Source organism: Crinia signifera, chromosome 2 (assembly GCF_055691185.1).
Source record: "Crinia signifera chromosome 2, ASM5569118v1, whole genome shotgun sequence".
Lineage (NCBI taxonomy): Eukaryota > Metazoa > Chordata > Amphibia > Anura > Myobatrachidae > Crinia > Crinia signifera.
The window spans coordinates 400,416,926-400,439,332 of record NC_139218.1 but is presented as its reverse complement, the minus strand read 5'-3'; the positions used below and the strand labels follow the sequence as shown (position 1 = coordinate 400,439,332).

The window sequence follows — 22,407 nt, the reverse complement described above, 5'->3', positions numbered from 1 at the left end:
ACAGTGTATCCCCTGTGTATCTCCTGTACAGTGTATCCCCTGTGTATCTCCTGTACAGTGTATCCCCTGTGTATCTCCTGTACAGTGTATCCCCTGTGTATCTCCTGTACAGTGTATCTCTGTGTATCTCCTGTACAGTGTATCTCCTGTGTAATCATTGCAGTGTATCTCCTGTGTAATCATTGCAGTGTATCTCCTGTGTAATCATTGCAGTGTATCTCCTGTGTATCTCCTGTACAGTGTATCTCCTGTGTAATCATTGCAGTGTATCTCCTGTGTAATCATTGCAGTGTATCTCCTGTGTATCTCCTGTACAGTGTATCTCCTGTGTAATCAGTGCACGGAATTACTGCTCTTATTCTCTACTGACTACAAATAAATATATATATATGGTTATAAACATTTTGTAATCCTGATTCTTGGGGTGACATTTAATGGGATGTGATTTTTATTAAGGTTCTAAAATCGCACCTTTTCGAATTTCCAAAATCAGGAATATCTTTTAAAAAATCAACTGTGACCGGACGCCTGCCCTTACGCTCTGGCTACGCCCTTCGGGTCCACAGATAGCGGTTCCTGGTCTCACGGGACCTGGCCAATAGGGGATTCCCTGTTACCGTCAGCAACCGCCTGTTACTGACTCCGCCCACTACGCAGTGGGCGAGGATATCGCTGCCACCACCAGACTCCTCCTACGTGGCATCTGGAACCACGGATACTGACTCAGGCCCAACCGCTGGCACCTGAGTACTACCTGCTGTAGGGTGTGCGCCGACACGCTGCTGACACCCCCCCGACTGGCCTCGCTTGGTTCCCCACTGGTCACGGACCAGGCCTCTGCTTTGGTAGCTGGCAGGGAGGAGACTGGGTGGACGCTGGATACTGGTACCCAGAACAGCCGGAGAAGGGAACTATTGCAATAATTCTGTTGGTCGTAAGATGAATGTAGTCGTCTTGGGCAAAAGATGGTTTATTGCCAGTAGATCTGAAGAGATCCCTTCTCCTATCAGCGGAGGCACAGCATACAGATGTTACAGCATTCAGATCAGGCAGATTGTACATATACTTGGGCTCACAGGCCCTGCTTATAAAGACAGAAAACACACTGCATTGTCAGATCCTCCCCCTGTCATTTGATTTATCTCCTGGACATGATTACATAAAGAAACACAAATGTCTGCATTACCAACACCTGGCACAGGATGGCCTGGGTTCAGTGACCCATGACATATACAAGTTTCCTTATCAACACCTTGTACACAGGGCTTCAGACACAGAGCCTACTCCCTGCTGTGTTTTGGACACTCACAGACCTTCTGACAGGAGGGGCAGATTAGCATCTCATTTCCTCATCACCAAGATTTGCTAAATTCCTTCCTCCAGAAATGTACAAAGTGCATTGTAAGTCCAGAATGCATTCCTCAATATTCAATACAATATACACAATATATGGTGCAGTCCAGTGGCGTAACTATGAATTGGGCGCCCCCCCGCCGTTAATGGGGGGCGCCCCCCGCCGCACCCCCCGCCCGCAGCCTTACCTGTCTTGCTGGTCCCATCTGGCTCCCTTGCTGGCTTCATTCTTCTGCTAGTGAGACGGACCAACACAAAATGTCCGCCCCCATACAGCAGACAGTTTCAGAGAACTGTCTGCTATATGGGGCGGACATTTTATTGTGGTCCGTCTCACTAGCAGAAGAATGAAGCCAGCAAGGGAGCCAGGATGGGACCAGTGAAGTCAGGTAAGGCTGCGGGCGGCAGATTGGTGGGCGGCAGATGGGCGGACGGGAGGGGGCTAACTATAGCACCACAGTCCCCCGGCGCCCACACATGCACAGCGCCCCCCATCGGCCGCGGGGGCTGCGGTGCTATAGTTACGCCTCTGGTGCAGTCCTAGCTCAGTGCCAAACATATATTTCATAAATACATATAATCTGTGCCTGGTGCCCAGCAGCAGGCTTCATCTCACATCAGTACTGTAGAAGGGGTCCTGTCCCAGCTCAGTGCTGCTCATACAGTTTAACACATGTCAAGTGCCCTTGTTCCGATGGCACCGCGGCATGTGTGCCGGGCTCTCCACCCACATCAACTATTTAATGAGATTCAAATTTGCGGCAAAGAAATGCGATATGGTGAGAGTTTTAGTCAAGAAATTTGTGAAAGTAAGAGCATGTGCAATTTTTGTTAAAAAAACAAAACGGCGTAAGGTCCTGAGCATAACCAGCCCCGGGCTCACAGAACCGGTCCTGGTTTTAGAAATTAATCATAGGAGAGTCTCAGAAATTCTAAAACCAGCACCAGGCTCAAGAGCCGGTCCTGGTTCCCAAAACACGAGGGACAAACTGAGTAGGGGTCTCCCGTATTTTGGCAACCAGCATCAGGCCCAAACAGCCAACAGGGTAATGCCACAGCCGGGGGAGACTTTTTATACAAGTCCCCCCGGCAACAGCATTAACCCTCTGACCGGTCAGCATTGGCAGGGGTCCTAGGTCCCTGGTGATTAGTGATCAGTGTACAGTATACAGCTCAATCCCTGGTGATCAGTGTATAGTATGCAGCTCAATCCCTGGTGATCAGTGTATAGTATGCAGCCCAATCCTTGGTGATCTATGTACAGTATACAGCCCAATCCCTGGTGATCACTGTACAGTATACAGCTCAATCCTTGGTGATCTATGTACAGTATACAGCCCAATCCCTGGTGATCACTGTACAGTATACAGCCTAATCCCTGGTGATCTGTGTACTGTATACAGCTCAATCCCTGGTGATCAGTGTACTGTATACAGCTCAATCCCTGGTGATCAGTGTACAGTATACAGCTCAATCCCTGGTGATCAGTGTACAGTATACAGCTCAATACCTGGTGATCAGTGTACAGTATACAGCTCAATTCCTGGTGATCAGTGTACAGTATACAGCTCAATCCCTGGTGATCACTGTACAGTATACAGCACAATTCCTGGTGATCACTGTATAGTATGCAGCCCAATCCTTGGTGATCACTGTATAGTATGCAGCTCAATACCTGGTGATCACTGTATAGTATGCAGCCCAATCCCTGGTGATCAGTGTGTATAGTATGCAGCACAATCCCTGGTGATCACTGTATAGTATGCAGCTCAATCCCTGGTGATCACTGTATAGTATGCAGCTCAATCCCTGGTGATCACTGTATAGTATACAGCACAATCCCTGGTGATCACTGTACAGTATACAGCTCAATACCTGGTGATCACTGTACAGTATACAGCACAATCCCTGGTTATCACTGTACAGTATACAGCTCAATACCTGGTGATCACTGTATAGTATGCAGCCCAATCCCTGGTGATCAGTGTATAGTATACAGCACAATCACTGGTGATCACTGTACAGTATACAGCACAATCCCTGGTGATCACTGTATAGTATGCAGCTCATTCCCTGGTGATCACTGTATAGTATGCAGCCCAATCCTTGGTGATCACTGTACAGTATACAGCTCAATCCCTGGTGATCACTGTACAGTATACAGCACAATCCTTGGTGATCACTGTATAGTATACAGCACAATCACTGGTGATCACTGTATAGTATGCAGCCCAATCCTTGGTGATCACTGTACAGTATGCAGCTCAATCCCTGGTGATCACTGTACAGTATACAGCACAATTCCTGGTGATCACTGTATAGTATACAGCACAATCCCTGGTGATCACTGTATAGTATGCAGCTCAATCCCTGGTGATCACTGTACAGTATACAGCACAATCCCTGGTGATCACTGTATAGTATGCAGCACAATCCCTCGTGATCACTGTATAGTATGCAGCTCAATCCCTGGTGATCACTGTACAGTATACAGCACAATCCCTGGTGATCACTGTATAGTATGCAGCCCAATCCTTGGTGATCACTGTACAGTATGCAGCTCAATCCCTGGTGATCACTGTACAGTATGCAGCTCAATCCCTGGTGATCACTGTACAGTATGCAGCCCAATCCTTGGTGATCACTGTACAGTATACAGCTCAATCCCTGGTGATCACTGTACAGTATGCAGCTCAATCCCGGGTGATCACTGTACAGTATACAGCACAATCCTTGCTGATCACTGTATAGTATGCAGGCCAATCCTTGCTGATCACTGTACAGTATGCAGCTCAATCCCTGGTGATCACTGTACAGTATGCAGCTCATTCCCTGGTGATCAGTGTACAGTATACAGCTCAATGTCCAGGGTCAGGAGGACTCCTCCACGTATCTGCTCCCCCAGTCCAGGTGCAGAGCGCAGAGACCTTGTTCTGGTAGACAGAGCGCAGTGTAGACCACTCATATCCGGGCCAATGCATAATGTGGAACAGTCTCTTCAGACAGCTGAGAAAACACAATTTATACATAATCAGTCCCCTCCCCGCTCACAAACTTGGACCTTTCACAGCAGAATTAGAGACCAAAGCAATAGAAGCCGTAATCCTCTGTCTGCAATACCAGGGTGGCAAATACAGATGGCGCCGCAGTCATTGTTAGCGCCGGTACGCCGAGTGTCGGGAAAGGGACGCGTGAGTGTCTCTCAGGCTCGGACATCCATTGTTGTGCAAGGGTCTCACACGCGACTCATTCATGCCGCCGTGCACCAAGCCATTCATAGCTGCAAAGGTGACTCCATCTGTACTATGATATCACTTTGGGGGTGATTCAGGCGGACTCGTACATTTGTAAATTTGGTCCAGGGATCGATGGTGCCGGACTACGCATGCAAATCACATATACCCTCTGATAAATGGACCTATATCTATATGCTCCGATGGGGCCGGGACTGATAGGAATTACACATCTATCCTCTGATAAATGGACCTATATATCTGTGACTATATGCTCCGATGGGGCCGGGACTGATAGGAATTACACATATACCCTCTGATAAATGGACCTATATATCTGTGTGACTATATGCTCCGATGGGGCCGGGACTGATTGGAATTACACATATACCCTCTGATAAATGGACCTTTATATCTGTGTGACTATATGCTCCGATAGGTCCGGGACTGATAGGAATTAAACATATACCCTCTGATAAATAGACCTATATATCTGTGACTATATGCTCCGATGGGGCCAGGAATGATAGGAATTATACATATACCCTCTGATAACTTAACCTATATATCTGTGTGACTATATGCTCCGATGGGTCCGGGACTGATAGGAATTACACATATACCCTCTGATAAATAGACCTATATATCTGTGTAACTCAGTGGTGCAAGTAGAATTTTTTTCTTGGTGGTACTGATAGCCTCCACCAAAAATGGGCGTGGCTATGTGTCATGAGGGGGTGTGGTCACACAAAGCTAGAGAGGTGACTAAATGACAATAGTAGCATGGCATTAGGAGACAGGGAATGAGAAACAGGGAATGACTGGGGGTGGGTTGGCTCTTGCTTGGGGGAGAGCCGGGCAGCTTGTGCTTACAATTGTGGAGCCTGCACTTCATGCTGTCAGCGCCGCTGATGCCTGTCAGTGTGACAGGCTAAATCAGCAGTAGCCGGGAGCTGCATACAGCACCAATCATAACACTGGGTGGGCTGTGGATGCATTATATTTAGACTTAAAATAAAAATAGAATTGACAGTGGCTCAGGGGGTAAGTGGTACTGCGTACCTGCAACATATTTCTTACAGGTACTCCGTACCACGCCGTACCCCCTTACTTGCAACACTGGTGTAACTATACGCTCTGATGGGGATGGGACTGATAGGAATTACACATATACCCTCTGATAAATGGACCTATATATCTGTGACTATATGCTCCGATGGGGCCGGGACTGATAGGAATTAAACATATACCCTCTGATAAATAGACCTATATATCTGTGACTATATGCTCCGATGGGTCCGGGACTGATAGGAATTACACATATACCCTCTGATAAATAGACCTATATATCTGTGTAACTATACGCTCTGATGGGGATGGGACTGATAGGAATTACACATATACCCTCTGATAAATGGACCTATATATCTGTGACTATATGCTCCGATGGGGCCGGGACTGATAGGAATTACACATATACCCTCTTATAAATAGACCTATATATCTGTGTAACTATACACTCTGATGGGGATGGGACTGATAGGAATTACACATATACCCTCTGATAAATGGACCTATATATCTGTGACTATATGCTCCGATGGGGCCGGGACTGATAGGAATTACACATATACCCTCTGATAAATGGACCTATATATCTGTCACTATATGCTCCGATGGGGCCGGGACTGATAGGAATTACACATATACCCTCTGATAAATAGACCTATATATCTGTGTAACTATACGCTCTGATGGGGATGGGACTGATAGGAATTACACATATACCCTCTGATAAATGGACCTATATATCTGTGTGACTATAAACTCCGATGGGGCTGAGACTGATAGGAATTACACATATACCCTCTGATAAATGAACCTGTATATCTGTGACTATATGCTCCGATGGGGCCAGGACAGATAGGAATTACACATATACAGTACCCTCTGATAAATGGACCTATATATCTGTGACTATATGCTCCGATGGCGCCGGGACTGTTAGGAATTACACATATTCCCTCTGATAAATGGACCTATATATCTGTGACTATGGGCCTTATTCTGGTTGGTGCGGCCGGGCCGTACGCGCACGTCCCGGGGTTTTTAATGATCTGCGCATGCGTACATTCGCTAATGCGCAGGCGCGAACACTCCACAACGCTTACGGACGGGTCTCTACGTGCGAAAAAACCTGTACGCGAGTGTACGGGCATTGGGGGCGGCATAGGGGCGTGATGAGGGGAGCGGCCGAAATAATGAGGGAAAATGGGCGTAAATATGGGCGTACACGGGGGTGTGCACCAAAAATGAGCGGTGCTACTACCGCACGATCGACTAAAGCACCGTTCATTTCGGACACAAAACAGGCGGCCGCCAACCGCCATCTCAAACCACCCCTACAGATACCGCATGCCAGCGTGCGCCTGGGTTAGCTAATTTACGCTGATTACTACCAAACACATACACCTGAATGTAATAACCAATGCTGCAGTCTATTAAGTCCAAACCATGATTTCACTACCTGCAAGCCACACACAGCACTCAAACACATTGGAAGCTTATCTTTCTATACTTCTCTACATTTAAAGGTTTGTTTAATTTAAGGTAAGAATCTTTGTAAGACCTGCTTATATATGCTAAGGTAGGTATTTGTTAAACAGTTAGACACATTCACTACGTGCTTTCATAGACTTTACACAGTAGCACACTCAATCTACACAAGTCGACATGTGTCAACGTGTTCACTCTAATACAAACATAGGTTTTGTATTTATGATACAATAACATAAACCACATCTAACACCTACAAAGGATGTTTCAGCAATGTTTTAAGCCCATGGCCACTATTTTGCACATTAATTAATTCAATCAATTAATTAATTTTCATAATTATAGTTGAAAGGCAAGATTTGCAGGTCCATATATGTGAAGGGTATGTAAGCGTACACGGACGTACGCTCACTCTCACGAGCGGTGACATAAGCTGACTTTTCTATTGAAAACAATAGGGACCCGTCCGTGCAAGCTGGCGTACGCTCAGATAGCCGCAAGAAGTCGGTGGGAAGACGGCCGAGAGACGTCCGTAAACGGTGGTGTACGCTCAATTGTACGCCAGTTGTCGGAGTGTAAGGGCTGGCCCGTCCGTGTACGTTGGCGTACGCTCAATTGTACGCCACTCCCCTTTGACGTTGTTTCTGGCCGTACGTATGCGGCTGAGTTGTGGGTGGACTTAACCCCAACGGCCGCGTACGGATAGCGTACGTTAATAGCGAACGTACGCACGTTTGGCCGCTACGATCAGAATAACCTCCAATATACTCTGATGGGACGGGACTGATAGGAATTACACATATACCCTCTGATAAATGGACCTATATATCTGTGACTACAATATATGCTCCGATGGGGATGGGACTGATAGGAATTACACATATACCTTCTGATAAATGGACCTATATATCTGTGTGACTATATGCTCCGATGGGGCCGGGACTGAGATTAATTACACATATACCCCTGATAAATGGACCTATATATCTGTGACTATATGCTCCGATGGGGCCGGGACTGATAGGAATTACACATATACCCTCTGATAAATAGACCTATATATCTGTGTGACTATATGCTCCGATGGGGCTGGTACTGATATTAATTACACATATACCCTCTGATAAATGGACCTATATATCTGTGTGACTATATGCTCCAATGGGGCCGGGACTGATAGGAATTACACATCTACCCTCTGATAAATGGACCTGTATATCTGTGACTATATGCTCCGATGGGGCCGGGACTGATAGGAATTACACACATACCCTCTGATAAATGGATCTATATATGTGTGTCACTATACGCTCCGATGGGGCCGGGACTGATAGGAATTACACATATACCCTCTGATAAATAGACCTATATATCTGTGACTATATGCTCCGATGGGGCCGGTACTGATATTAATTACACATATACCCTCTGATAAATGGACCTATATATCTGTGACTATATGCTCCGATGGGGTCGGGACTGAGAGGAATTACACATACTGTATACCCTCTGATAAATAGACCTATATATCTGTGACTATATGCTCCGATGGCGCCGGGACTGATAGGAATTACACATATACCCTCTGATAAATGTACCTATATATCTGTGTGACTATATGCTCCGATGGGGCCGGGACTGATAGGAATTACACATATACCCTCTGATAAATAGACCTATATATCTGTGACTATATGCTCCGATGGCGCCGGGACTGATAGCAATTACACATATACCCTCTGATAAATGTACCTATATATCTGTGACTATATGCTCCGATGGGGCCGGGACTGATAGGAATTACACACATACCCTCTGATAAATGGATCTATATATGTGTGTCACTATACGCTCCGATGGGGCCGGGACTGATAGGAATTACACATATACCCTCTGATAAATAGACCTATATATCTGTGACTATATGCTCCGATGGGGCCGGTACTGATATTAATTACACATATACCCTCTGATAAATGGACCTATATATCTGTGACTATATGCTCCGATGGGGTCGGGACTGAGAGGAATTACACATACTGTATACCCTCTGATAAATAGACCTATATATCTGTGACTATATGCTCCGATGGCGCCGGGACTGATAGGAATTACACATATACCCTCTGATAAATGTACCTATATATCTGTGTGACTATATGCTCCGATGGGGCCGGGACTGATTGGAATTACACATATACCCTCTGATAAATAGACCTATATATCTGTGACTATATGCTCCGATGGCGCTGGGACTGATAGCAATTACACGTATACCCTCTGATAAATGTACCTATATATCTGTGTGACTATATGCTCAGATGGGGCCGGGACTGATAGGAATTACATATATACCCTCTGATAAATAGACCTATATATCTGTGACTATATGCTCCGATGGGGCCGTTACTGATATTAATTACACATATACCCTCTGATAAATGGACCTATATATCTGTGACTATACGCTCCGATGGGGCCGGGACTGAGAGGAATTACACATATACCCTCTGATAAATAGACCTATATATCTGTGACTATATGCTCCGATGGCGCCGGGACTGATAGGAATTACACATATACCCTCTGATAAATAGACCTATATATCTGTGACTATATGCTCCGATGGCGCCGGGACTGATAGGAATTACACATATACCCTCTGATAAATGGACCTATATATCTGTGACTATATGCTCTGATGGGGCCGGGACTGATATTAATTACACATATACCCTCTGGGCAGTATGATGGTGCCAGTTATAAGAACACCCTAATCCCGAATCGTCATATGATGGTATTGTTTAGTTATCATTTAACCAGTTGGCGTTTGCAGTTTAGCGCAGAGAGGATGACGCTATAATGACTAGAAAGTGAGATGGTTCTTACCAGTGCTGCATACTGGGACGCTGCGCTTCTCCTCTGGAAGACAATTGATAATGGAAACGAGTTAACCTCAGCGTTCACGTCACCTCATTGTTATCACCATAATTGGGCAGAGTAAGAATTACATTGAGGTCAGCCGCACTGCGCGCACTGAGGTCAGCCGCCTTGGACAGTGAAAAGGTGGAAAGAGTTACAGTTGCAGGCTTCAATTTAAAAGTTACAGTTAGGAGCTGATTGGCTGGTACTTTATCTCCGTCCCCTCTCTCTCCAACCTTTAGCCCGTCTGCCCCATAGGCTGACAATCCCCTAGACATAGTGCGCGCGGGAGAACCTACCTCCTAGATAAGCGCAGTTGAAGTAGCTGCACAGCTCACAGGTGCTGTTCAGGATATACACGTTGCCTTCCTTCCCCACGTAAGAGAACTTCTCCGCCACCGGGATCAACACCTCCTGCTCCTTGGGGAAGGAAGAGATTTTGTGGATGTTGACTCCGAAGCAGGTTGTGATGTTGAAGAACAATCCTTCATAATATTCTTTGGCCACTTCTATATCCAACGAGGAGGAGGTGAACCTCCCAAACCTCAGGACGGGTTCTGACACATGGAAGGCGTCCTCTGTCCCCCTGTAGACGCGGTGCCGTCTCCTAGAGTTCTTCTTCAGGACCTGCAGAGCTCTGGTTAGGTAGAAGTGCAGAGCCTTGAAGTGGAAGTTCTGCATGTAGTGATCTCTAGTCCTCCCGGCCAGGCTGACGTTCCCATTAAATACTTTATAGATGGGGTTGTCTTTTGGCCAATCTGTGGTGTAGAGAGTGATCGCTATCCCAAATTCGTCCCTAAATTCGGTAGGAAGGTGAAGGTTTGCTTTCACCTTGTCCCACTGCAGCGTGGCGCAATTCCACGCAGTGTTGAAGGTGGAGCTGGAGGCCTTCTCCTGAGTTAGGACTTTGGGCATGACATCAGTCTCCATTATTTCCGAGCACCCCTTGTACTGGTCATCAAACGCGTTGGGGGTCAGGTCCAGATTGAGCAGATTGCACTCCATCTACGAGGAAGAGGAAGAAGATCAATCAGACTTATTCGCATACTGTAGCATCATTATGGATGTTATTATATAGTCCCCCAGTTACAGGGTACACAGAGGCACCTGGTGACATAGAGGCGTGCGGCTACCATTCCGAATTCTAGTGTTGTGGTCTCACATAAACTGCATCTGTTACCAGCCATGTGATGACCCATTTATGTACTGTCGGGGCCGGTGCAAGGTTTCTACACACCCTGGCAAAGCTACATAATACCACCCCAGCATCCCTCAATACCCTCCACCCAGCCACTGACATACATAACACCACCCCTGCATCCCCAATACCCTCCGCCAGCCACTGACATACACAATACCACCCCAGCATCCCTCAATTCCCTCCACCCAGCCACTGACATACATAACACTGCCCCTGCATCCCCAATACCCTCCGCCAGCCACTGACATACACAATACCGCCCCTGCATCCCCGAATACCCTCCACCAGCCACTGACATACACAATACCACCCCAGCATCCCTCAATACCCTCCGCCAGCCACTGACATACACAATACCACCCCAGCATCCCCCAATACCCTCCGCCAGCCACTGACATACACAATACCACCCCAGCATCCCCCAATACCATCCACCCAGCCACTGACATACATAACACCGCCCCTGCATCCCCAATACCCTCCGCCAGCCACTTACATACACAATACCACCCCAGCATCCCCCAATACCCTCCACCCAGCCACTGACATACATAACACCACCCCTGCATCCCCCAATACCCTCCACCAGCCACTGACATACACAATACCACCCCAGCATCCCCCAATACCCTCCGCCAGCCACTGACATACACAATACCACCCCTGCATCCCCGAATACCATCCACCCAGCCACTGACATACATAACACCGCCCCAGCATCCCCCAATACCCTCCACCCAGCCACTGGCATACATAACACCGCCCCAGCATCCCCCAATACCCTCCACCAGCCACTGACATACACAATACCACCCCAGCATCCCCCAATACCCTCCACCAGCCACTGACATACACAATACCACCCCTGCATCCCCGAATACCATCCACCCAGCCACTGACATGCACAATACCACCCCAGCATCCCCAATACCCTACGCCAGCCACTGACATACACAATACCACCCCAGCATCCCCCAATACCCTCCACCAGCCACTGACATACACAATACCACCCCTGCATCCCCGAATACCATCCACCCAGCCACTGACATGCACAATACCACCCCAGCATCCCCAATACCCTACGCCAGCCACTGACATACACAATACCACCCCTGCATCCCCGAATACCATCCACCCAGCCACTGACATGCACAATACCACCCCAGCATCCCCAAATACCCTCCACCAGCCACTGACATACACAATACCACCCCAGCATCCCCCAATACCCTCCACCAGCCACTGACATACACAATACCACCCCAGCATCCCCGAATACCCTCCGCCAGCCACTGACATACACAATACCACCCCAGCATCCCCGAATACCCTCCGCCAGCCACTGACATACACAATACCACCCCAGCATCCCCAAATACCCTCCGCCAGCCACTGACATGCACAATACCACCCCAGCATCCCCAAATACCATCCACCCAGCCACTTACATACACAATACCACCCCAGCATCCCCAAATACCATCCACCAGCCACTGACATACATAATACCACCCCAGCATCCCTCAATACCCTCCACCCAGCCACTGACATACATAACACCGCCCCAGCATCCCCCAATACCCTCCACCCAGCCACTGACATACATAACACCACCCCAGCATCCCCCAATACCATCCATCCAGCCACTGACATGCACAATACCACCCTAGCATCCCTCAATACCCTCCACCAGCCACTGACATACACAATACCACCCCAGATTCCCCCAATACCCTCCACCCAGCCACTGACATACATAACACCACCCCAGCATCCCTCAATACCCTCCACCCAGCCACTGACATACACAATACCACCCCAGATTCCCCCAATACCCTCCACCCAGCCACTGACATACATAATACCACCCCAGCATCCCTCAATACCCTCCACCCAGCCACTGACATACACAATACCACCCCAGATTCCCCCAATACCCTCCACCCAGCCACTGACATACATAACACCACCCCAGCATCCCCCAATACCATCCATCCAGCCACTGACATGCACAATACCACCCCAGCATCCCTCAATACCCTCCACCAGCCACTGACATACACAATACCACCCCTGCATCCCCGAATACCATCCAGCCACTGACATGCACAATACCACCCCAGCATCCCCAAATACCCTCCACCCAGCCACTGACATACATAACACCGCCCCTGCATCCCCAATACCCTCCACCAGCCACTGACATACACAATACCACCCCTGCATCCCCGAATACCATCCACCCAGCCACTGACATGCACAATACCACCCCAGCATCCCCAAATACCATCCGCCAGCCACTGACATGCACAATACCACCCCAGCATCCCCAAATACCCTCCGCCAGCCACTGACATGCACAATACCACCCCAGCATCCCCAAATACCATCCACCAGCCACTGACATACATAACACCACCCCTGCATCCCCAATACCCTCCACCCAGCCACTGACATACATAACACCACCCCTGCATCCCCAATACCCTCCGCCAGCCACTGACATACACAATACCACCCCAGCATCCCCCAATACCCTCCACCAGCCACTGACATACACAATACCACCCCAGCATCCCCCAATACCCTCCACCCAGCCACTGACATGCACAATACCACCCCAGCATCCCCAAATACCCTCCGCCAGCCACTGACATACATAACACCACCCCTGCATCCCCAATACCCTCCGCCAGCCACTGACATACACAATACCACCCCAGCATCCCCCAATACCCTCCACCAGCCACTGACATACACAATACCACCCCTGCATCCCCGAATACCATCCACCCAGCCACTGACATGCACAATACCACCCCAGCATCCCCAAATACCCTCCGCCAGCCACTGACATGCACAATACCACCCCAGCATCCCCAAATACCATCCACCCAGCCACTGACATACACAAGACCACCCCAGCATCCCCAAATACCATCCACCAGCCACTGACATACATAACACCGCCCCAGCATCCCCAATACCCTCCGCCAGCCACTGACATACACAATACTGCCACTGCATCCCCCAATACCCTCCGCCAGCCACTGACATACACAATACTGCCCCTGCATCCCCCAATACCCTCCGCCAGCCAATGACATACACAATACCGCCCCTGCATCCACCAGTACCCTCCGCCCAGCCACTGACATACACAATACCGCCCCTGCATCCACCAATACCATCCACCCAGCCACTGACATACACAATACCGCCCCTGCATCCCCGAATACCATCCACCCAGCCACTGACATACACAATACCACCCCTGCATCCACCAATACCCTCCGCCAGCCACTGACATACACTATACCGCCCCTGCATCCCCCAATACCATCCACCCAGCCACTGACATACACAATACCGCCCCTGCATCCCGAAATACCATCCACCCAGCGACTGACATACACAATACCACCCCCAATTACCCTCCGTTCGGCCCTGACATACACAATACTGCCCCTGCATCCCCCTATACCCTCTGCCAGACACTGACATACACAATACCGCCCCAGCATCCTCTAATACCCTCCGCCAGCCATTGACATACACAATACCACCCCTGCATCCCCCAATACCCTCCTCCCAGCCACTGATATACACACAGGGCCACCAAGAGAAATCCTGGGCCCCAGTACAACAACTTCTTGGGGCCCCCACGAACGAAACTCCCCGCGGACCCGATATTACACCACTGCTTCCAAGGTGGATACATGGACAAAAATGTACACCGTAATGCCTATTACACATGTCACACACCCATTACATATTATACCACATGCCATAATGCTCTACATGTTATGCCACACACCATAGTGGCCAGTACACATTATGCCATACACCGTAATACTTATTACATATTTTACCACATGCCATAATGCCCATTACACGTTATGCCACACACCGTAGTGCCCAGTACACATTATGCCATACACCGTAATACCTATTACATATTTTACCACATGCCATAATGCCCATTATATGTTATTCCACACACCGTAATGCTCATTGCATATTAGGGGGTTAGCATTCTCGTTGCCATGGGTTAACACGGTCTTTGGCATGGGATTAACCTGTTCTTCCGGAAGTTACATGCTCTGCCAGGGGTTAACATGCTCGTTGCCATGGATTTACATGCTCTGCCATGGGTTACATGCTTTGCCAGGGGTTAACATGCTCGTTGTCATGGAGTTACAGTACATGCTCTGCCAGGGGTTAACATGCTCGTTGCCATGGATTTACATGCTCTGCCATGGGTTACATGCTTTGCCAGGGGTTAACACGCTCGTTGTCATGGAGTTACAGTACATGCTCTGCCAGGGGTTAACATGCTCGTTGCCATGGATTTACATGCTCTGCCATGGGTTACATGATTTGCATGGGGTTAACATGCTTGTTGCCATGGAGTTACAGTACATGCTCTGCCAGGGGTTAACATGGTCTTTGGCATGGGATTAACCTGCTCTGCCAGGAGTTACATGCTCTGCCAGGGGTTAACATGCTCTGCCATGGGTTACATGCTTTGCCAGGGGTTAACATGCTCGCTGCCATGGATTTACATGCTCTGCCATGGGTTACATGCTTTGCCAGGGGTTAACATGCTCGATGTCATGGAGTTACAGTACATGCTCTGCCAGGGGTTACATGCTGACTTCCAGAGTTGGATCTCAGCCCCAGCAGCATGCAGGGAGGCAGCAGACACAGAGCAACCAGCCACCCACCTTCCACCTTGGAACACAGTGACCTGGACATGGGTGGGGAACCAGGTCTGGGACCGCTGGGCTGGAGACATGGCACTGGCACCTGCTGCTGCTGGTGGCGGCTGGAATGGGAATGTGGGGTGGGCTGGATTCTGCAGAGTGGGTGGTACTACCACAGGAGGTGGCCTCTCTCTGACCCAGCTCCTCCCAGCACCCAGGGACTACCTACCCTAAGTATCCTGGAGCCGGAGAGCGGAACGATGCTCAAAAGGACCTTTGTGATGCTGCTGCCCCCATGCTGGCCCATGTCCGCCCACATCTACACTCCCAATGCCGCCGCTGAACAGCTGACTCCGGCGCACTCAGACCCACCAAATAAAAAAAACTGTGTGTCTAGACCAGGGCCCCCCTGACAGGCCCGGGCTCGGGTAAAGTGTACCTGCTCCCCCACACACCCCCCCCCCCCCTGTCTCGGCACCCCTGCAAACACAATACCACCCCTGCATCCCCAAATATGATCCACCCAGCCACTGAGGAGCATATTACCCCCTTTGTATGTATGGGGTACAGCAGTGGAGTAGAGACTTATTGTGTACATAGAGGGGCCCATAGCAGTGGTCCTTCATTTTTGGTATGCAACAGTGATCCCCCATTGGCTTAGAGCGGCCATATTGCATGTTTTACACTTTTGTCCCTTTGAATCTAGACCCTGCTTCCTTAGCCTGTATATGAGCATCGGTGATACTGTACCGTCTGCCATAAGCTGTTGGTCTGGACCGGTATCTGTGTTGCTGCATTTTTCTTCTTTCCAGTTGGAATCTTCGGAGTCGGCATTTTGTCGCCATTATCTGCGTCACAGTGATCCGGGAGATCTGCAACCAATCAGAGCATTAGATCTATACTGTATTGCTATTTGGGCCACGCATGCACAGTCTGTTCGTCAAACACATTGCGTATTTGCACAGCAGCCATCTCCTCTGTATAGGGCCCGTAGACTTTTTGCTGTAGATGTTTTTGCTGGCTAATGGGCTCGTTTCCCTTTGCCCTACACGCGGCGGCCATGGGGGAATTAGTGGATAATGACGGCTGCGGCCTGTGCCAGTAGGTGCTATTTAATATGCAGGAAACAAGTCCGACCACACTGTCATTTCCCCCTGATTTTAGGAGGAACATTGTTTAAAAAAATACTGTAGAACTCGGAATACAGACATTTAGGGCCTTATTCTGATCGGTGCGGCCCGATCAGAATATGCGGCCGCGACCGTGCAGGCGAATCCCCGCCTTCCATACGGATCGCCACCTGCCGTCCGTACGCGGATATGTGGCGATCCGCATGAAATTGGACGGGGATACGCCTCCTCCGTCTTGGGAGCAGCCCCTGCATTCGATGGTCGCCGAACATCGAATGCAGGGCCGCACGCTCCACCAGGTCCCGCCACACAAGACCACACGGACACTTGTCCGTGTGAAATCATCCGGCGATGTCAGATGCCCGCCCCGTACCCACGCGTCACGGCCTCATTACCATGCATACGCCCCGCGTTTGCATGGGAACGCCCATGAAACGCGGGGCGTATGCATAGGGTAATGAGGCTAAGTAGCCCCTCACGCCCCTCTACGCCCCCTGTGCGGCGTATAAAGAATCCGTGCGGCAAAATCGCCTGCACATACGCAGAGTGACCTCTGCACATGCGCAGACAATCAACATCGGCGGTCCGTCCGCATGCGGGAATATCCGCACCGATCAGAATAAGGGCCTTAATCTTATATAAAGTAGTATATTAAAGCAAATGTGATACCATTGTGACAAAGAAAATAAAATGGTATAACTGTTATATGCTGCGGTACGTCACAGAAACCCTACAAGTGACATAATAGAAAGGGGGAATCCAATTAGGTGCCAGCAGCTTGCTCGCATGAAAGAGTGGGCGGTATGCCACCGGTATAGTGCCGCGGGAATTAAGGAGGCACAGGCTCGTTACACAGGAGTCTGGTGATGGGCGAAGCAATGCTGGTTGCTCTGTCTTGGCGGTGGCATGTTACATGGTGCTGGCCTCTTATATTCCTGCAGACACCCAGCAGTATTACAGATATAGGGGAGATGCACTAAAAGGAAAATGCGGTAAATAACCCTTAATCAGGATCCCTCCCAGCATGCCCTGCGGCTGTCACTGTCACCAGGGCGGGGGAATTTACTAAGAATACGAATAAGATTTTTCGTATTCTTAATACCAATAACTACGACTGCATACGACTGTTTTAGCCATATGCAAATTCGTGTTCCGGGGGATAATTTACAAAGCAGTCAAATACAACTGCTTTGTAATCCCCGATTCATTCGTATGAATTTGTATTAGCGACCGTATATCAGTCAGATCCGTGCAGTCTGCAGTGTGTAAAAAAAAATAGAAAAATAAATAAAAACGGCATGGGGTCCTGGGTCCAGGGTCCGTAGTAATCCTTTGGGGGACCTGTGGAAGTAAATCCTACTTACCCAGGTCCTCTGGCGAAGATCGGTCTGCTTCTGTCCGCAGGAGTCCCCGGGTCTTCAGAATTTAGCAAACCGGCAGCCGGTCACCATAACACTGATGGAGAGGTGCTGATGTTTCATCTTCAGCACCTCTCCTCCGAATGATTCTATTGGCCGCCTAGCTGCCAGACAGGAGCCGAGAAATTCAGTGCATTACCCTGCTGGCTGGTCTTAAAATACAGGTAACCCCTATTCATTTTGCCCCCTGTATTTTGGGAACCAGACCCGGCCCTGGAGCCTGGGGCTGGTTTTAATAAGTCAGCGAAGCCCTATGTCAATGGTTTTCAGATTTTGTAGAACCAGCCCCGGCTCTTTTTTTTAATGGTGATTCCTATTCGTGCAGCAGCAAAAGCAAACCGGACACTGGCATGCATTATAAGGGGTATGGATTCAAGGGATGCCAATGTGATAGTGCCTCCTTCCAAGGCATTGGTGAGACCACACTTGGAATACTGTGTTCAGTTCTGGGCACCGCACCTTTAAAAAGGACATAAATGAATTGGAACAGGTACAGAGAAGGGCGACTAAGCTAATAAAAGGTCTCCAATCACTAGAATACAAAGATAGGTTATACCAGGCTGAATATGTTGTCACTGGAGAAACGGAGGCTGAGAGGTGATATGATTAGTATGTTCACATACAGGATTGGGAATCATATGGAACTGGGAGATGATTGGTCAGTAACAGGCCTATACTTAGGACACGCGGGCATGTACTGAGGCTCGAGGAAAAGAGATTCCGTACTGAATTAAGAAGCGGATTCTTCACCATTAGAGCAGTGACATTCTGGAACTCCTTGCCGGTGGGGTGATTACAGCAACTACTGTTAATGAATTTACATCAAAACTGGATGCAGCCACTAAGGGAATCCTATAGATATGACTTACTCACGTCAGTAGTTACAGGTGAGATAGGTTGTACTCGATGGACTAACATCTTTTTTCAGCCTTAATTACTATGTTACTATATGGGCCTTATTCTAGTTCACTCTTTCTGACAAAATCATTCTTAGATGGACAAAGCCATGTGCACTGCAGGTGGGGCAGATGTAACTTGTGCAGAGAGAATTAGATTTGGGCGGGGTTTTACTTCAAACTGACATCTATATTGCAGTGTAAAAATAAAGCAGTCAGTATTTACCCTGCACAGAAACAAAATAACACCCAAATCGAATTCTCTCTGCACATGTTACATCTACCCCACCTGCAGTGCACATGGTTTTGTCCATCTAAGAAGGATTTTGTCAGAAAGAGTGAACTAGAATAAGGCCCTATGTTACTGTGTTACTATGTTACTATGTTACTGTGTTGCTGTGTTACTATTTTACTAGGTTACTATGTTACTATGTTACTAGGTTACTAGGTTACTATGTTACTATGTTGCTAGGTTACTATGTTACTAGGTTACTATGTTACTATGTTACTAGGTTACTATGTTACTAGGTTACTATGTTACTATGTTGCTAGGTTACTGTGTTACTAGGTTACTATGTTACTAGGTTACTATGTTACTATGTTACTAGGTTACTATGTTACTATGTTGCTAGGTTACTGTGTTACTAGGTTACTATGTTACTAAGTTACTATGTTACTATGTTACTGGCCACACAGAGTCACATATGGATCAGCATCTTACCATCAGAATGTCCCACAATGTCCAGGTACAGCAGGAGGGATGTGAGGAACAGGAGATGCATTGTACAGTAATGGTCCCTTCTGTCAGCAGATCACCAACAGCCTGCAGGAAGATAAGTGACACTGATAAGGACCTGAGCCTCCATACTGAGTGCACCTGGTACCTGCCGCTGACTGGGGAGCACCTCGCAGAGCACAACACAGAGGCCCTTATTCTGATCGGTGCGGATATATCCGCGTGCGTTCGGGCCGCCGATGTTTTGTGTCTGCGCATGTGCAGAGGCGTCTCTGCGCATGTGCGAGCGGGGCGTACGGCCAAATCCCGCATGATCTGTGAACACTCCGAACAGGGGGTGGAGAGGGGCGTGAAGGGCTATTTGGGCTCATTACCATATGCATACGCCCCGCGTTTCATGGACGTTCCCATGCAAACGCTGGGCGTACGTATGGTAATGCAGTCGTGACGCACGTGTAGGGGGCAGACATATGACATTGCCGGATGTCAGCTGCCCGCCCAGATCCCTGCTTTTGCATGGAGAAATGTCCGTGTGGTCTGAGGTTGCGGGTGCTGGTGGAGCACTCGGTTCTGCATTCGATGGTCTGCGACCATCGAATGATGGGGGAGGTTCCCTTAGATGGAGGAGGCGTATTCCGTGAAAAATACACGTGCGGTCCGTTCGGCCAGCTTCTTACCGCATACGGACGGAGTTGGCGATCCGTATGAAAGGCGGGGTTTCGCACGCACGGTCCTGGCCGCATAATCGGCTCCGGCCGCACCGATCAGAATAAGGGCCAGAGTGAGGGGGATCTACAGGTGTGTCCTCATACACCATCGCTCACACTGTACCAAGCAGCCCCTTCCAGGAGGGTGTCGTCAGGGCAGGATTAAGCCTTCAGCGGGCCCGGGGCACTTTAGACAGGGGGACCCCCTCCCACCTGTCATTACTGGCCGCAAACTGCATGGGAGAATATTACATTGTCAAAATAAAAGGCAGTTTAAACTTGGTCAATGGGTAACTGCAGGGGGCAGGGTTGATATATGATATAGATAGATAGATAGATATATATGGTCTAAGCCTTGAAAAGTGATAAAATGGAGAGTGATAAACCACCAACCAATCAGCTCCTCCCTGTCATTTTTCAAACACAGCCTGTGGCATGGCAGTTAGGAGCTGGTTGTTTATCACTGTCTGGGCTTAGTATGTGTGTAATACCTGTGCAATGACAGTCACAGCCCCCGGTACGCTGTGTGTGGCAAAGATGCAGAGATGCAACAAAAGTAATCCTTCACACAGTAACAATGTTGCATCTATCCCCACCCACACACCCCCGCCTACTCATGATGCCTCAGGTTTGACTTCTGACAGACATAAAAGTATTCTGGAAAACATTTCCTCCCGGCCATGCATAATGCTGGGAGGGTTCAGTGTGAGGTATACGTAACATTATACCCACAGTACATGTTGCACAGTCTGATCACCCTCCCTGCCCCCACCAGCCAGTGTGTTTATATGTACAGCATGTCAATCATCACCCTACACCACCCCACACCCAACTCTATCACACCCAAACTCACTGCCAGCTGTGCTGAGTGCCAGCTGCTCGGTTGCCAGATTGCTGACCCGTGTCGGCCTCTGGGGGCCTGTGTCGGTAGTTGCTGGGACCTGTCCCTTACAGGGAAGTTGCTGTGTTCCTGTATGACACCGAGGAGGAAGTTACACTGTTACTGTAAAACATCTCTCTCACTTAACCCTTCAGTGTCTGCACCGTGAGCAGCCCGGAGAGGTCACAGAGTACCGGGCGCAGTTATATACAGGGTGGCCTCAGGCAATGTCTCTGCAGCGCTGACATACTGTGCTGTACTCGTCTAATGTACTTCTGAACACTAGTTTCAGGGAGATTAGAGTCTGCAGTAGAATGCGGCACCATTGAGAGGGGGGCGTGTCTAGCTCCACCCAAAGGGCGTGTCTAGCTCCAAATAGGGCCATGTAACCTCCCAACTGTCCCTATTCTCATCTTAAGAAAGTTGGGAGGTATGGTACTGTATAACCAAAAATGTATTTTTCTCCAAATAATATTAAACAACAAATGTCTGTACTTAAATCAGAGGGAACTTTCAAATAGCCTATAAATATATATATACTGTAGAAGCAAAATGTATTACAATATCCAAATAATATAGCACCACACTGGTATACGCTCACTAGGTCTACAAGCATTGGGTCGACATGGGGAAGGTTGAAAGTCAAAAAAGTCTACATGGAGCTGA

General features: G+C 48.7%; 1 protein-coding gene across 1 annotated transcript; it reads right to left on the bottom strand.

Moving 5' to 3' along the window:
• Positions 1-1,687: 1,687 nt before the first annotated feature.
• On the bottom strand, positions 1,688-22,024 carry LOC146058315 (ecto-ADP-ribosyltransferase 5-like). The gene is made up of 6 exons (XM_083170574.1): positions 21,715-22,024; positions 20,140-20,241; positions 16,725-16,846; positions 10,364-11,069; positions 10,032-10,064; positions 1,688-4,359 (listed from the first exon to the last, which is right to left on the bottom strand). The coding sequence occupies exons 2-6, from the start codon at positions 20,198-20,200 to the stop codon at positions 4,352-4,354; spliced, it is 930 nt and encodes a 309-aa protein (XP_083026700.1). The 5' UTR covers positions 20,201-20,241; positions 21,715-22,024; the 3' UTR covers positions 1,688-4,351.
• Positions 22,025-22,407: the final 383 nt, after the last annotated feature.

Excerpts from the sequence above, each read along its gene's own strand:
- LOC146058315 (XM_083170574.1), bottom strand. The coding sequence starts at position 20,200 with ATGCATCTCCTGTTCCTCACATCCCTCCTGCTGTACCTGGACATTGTG. Across the intron at positions 11,070-16,724 it reads CCAACAGCTTATGGCAGACG|ATGGAGTGCAATCTGCTCAA; the intron begins GTACAGTATCAC and ends TCTTCCTCGTAG. Across the intron at positions 10,065-10,363 it reads CAACTGCGCTTATCTAGGAG|AGGAGAAGCGCAGCGTCCCA; the intron begins GTAGGTTCTCCC and ends ATTGTCTTCCAG.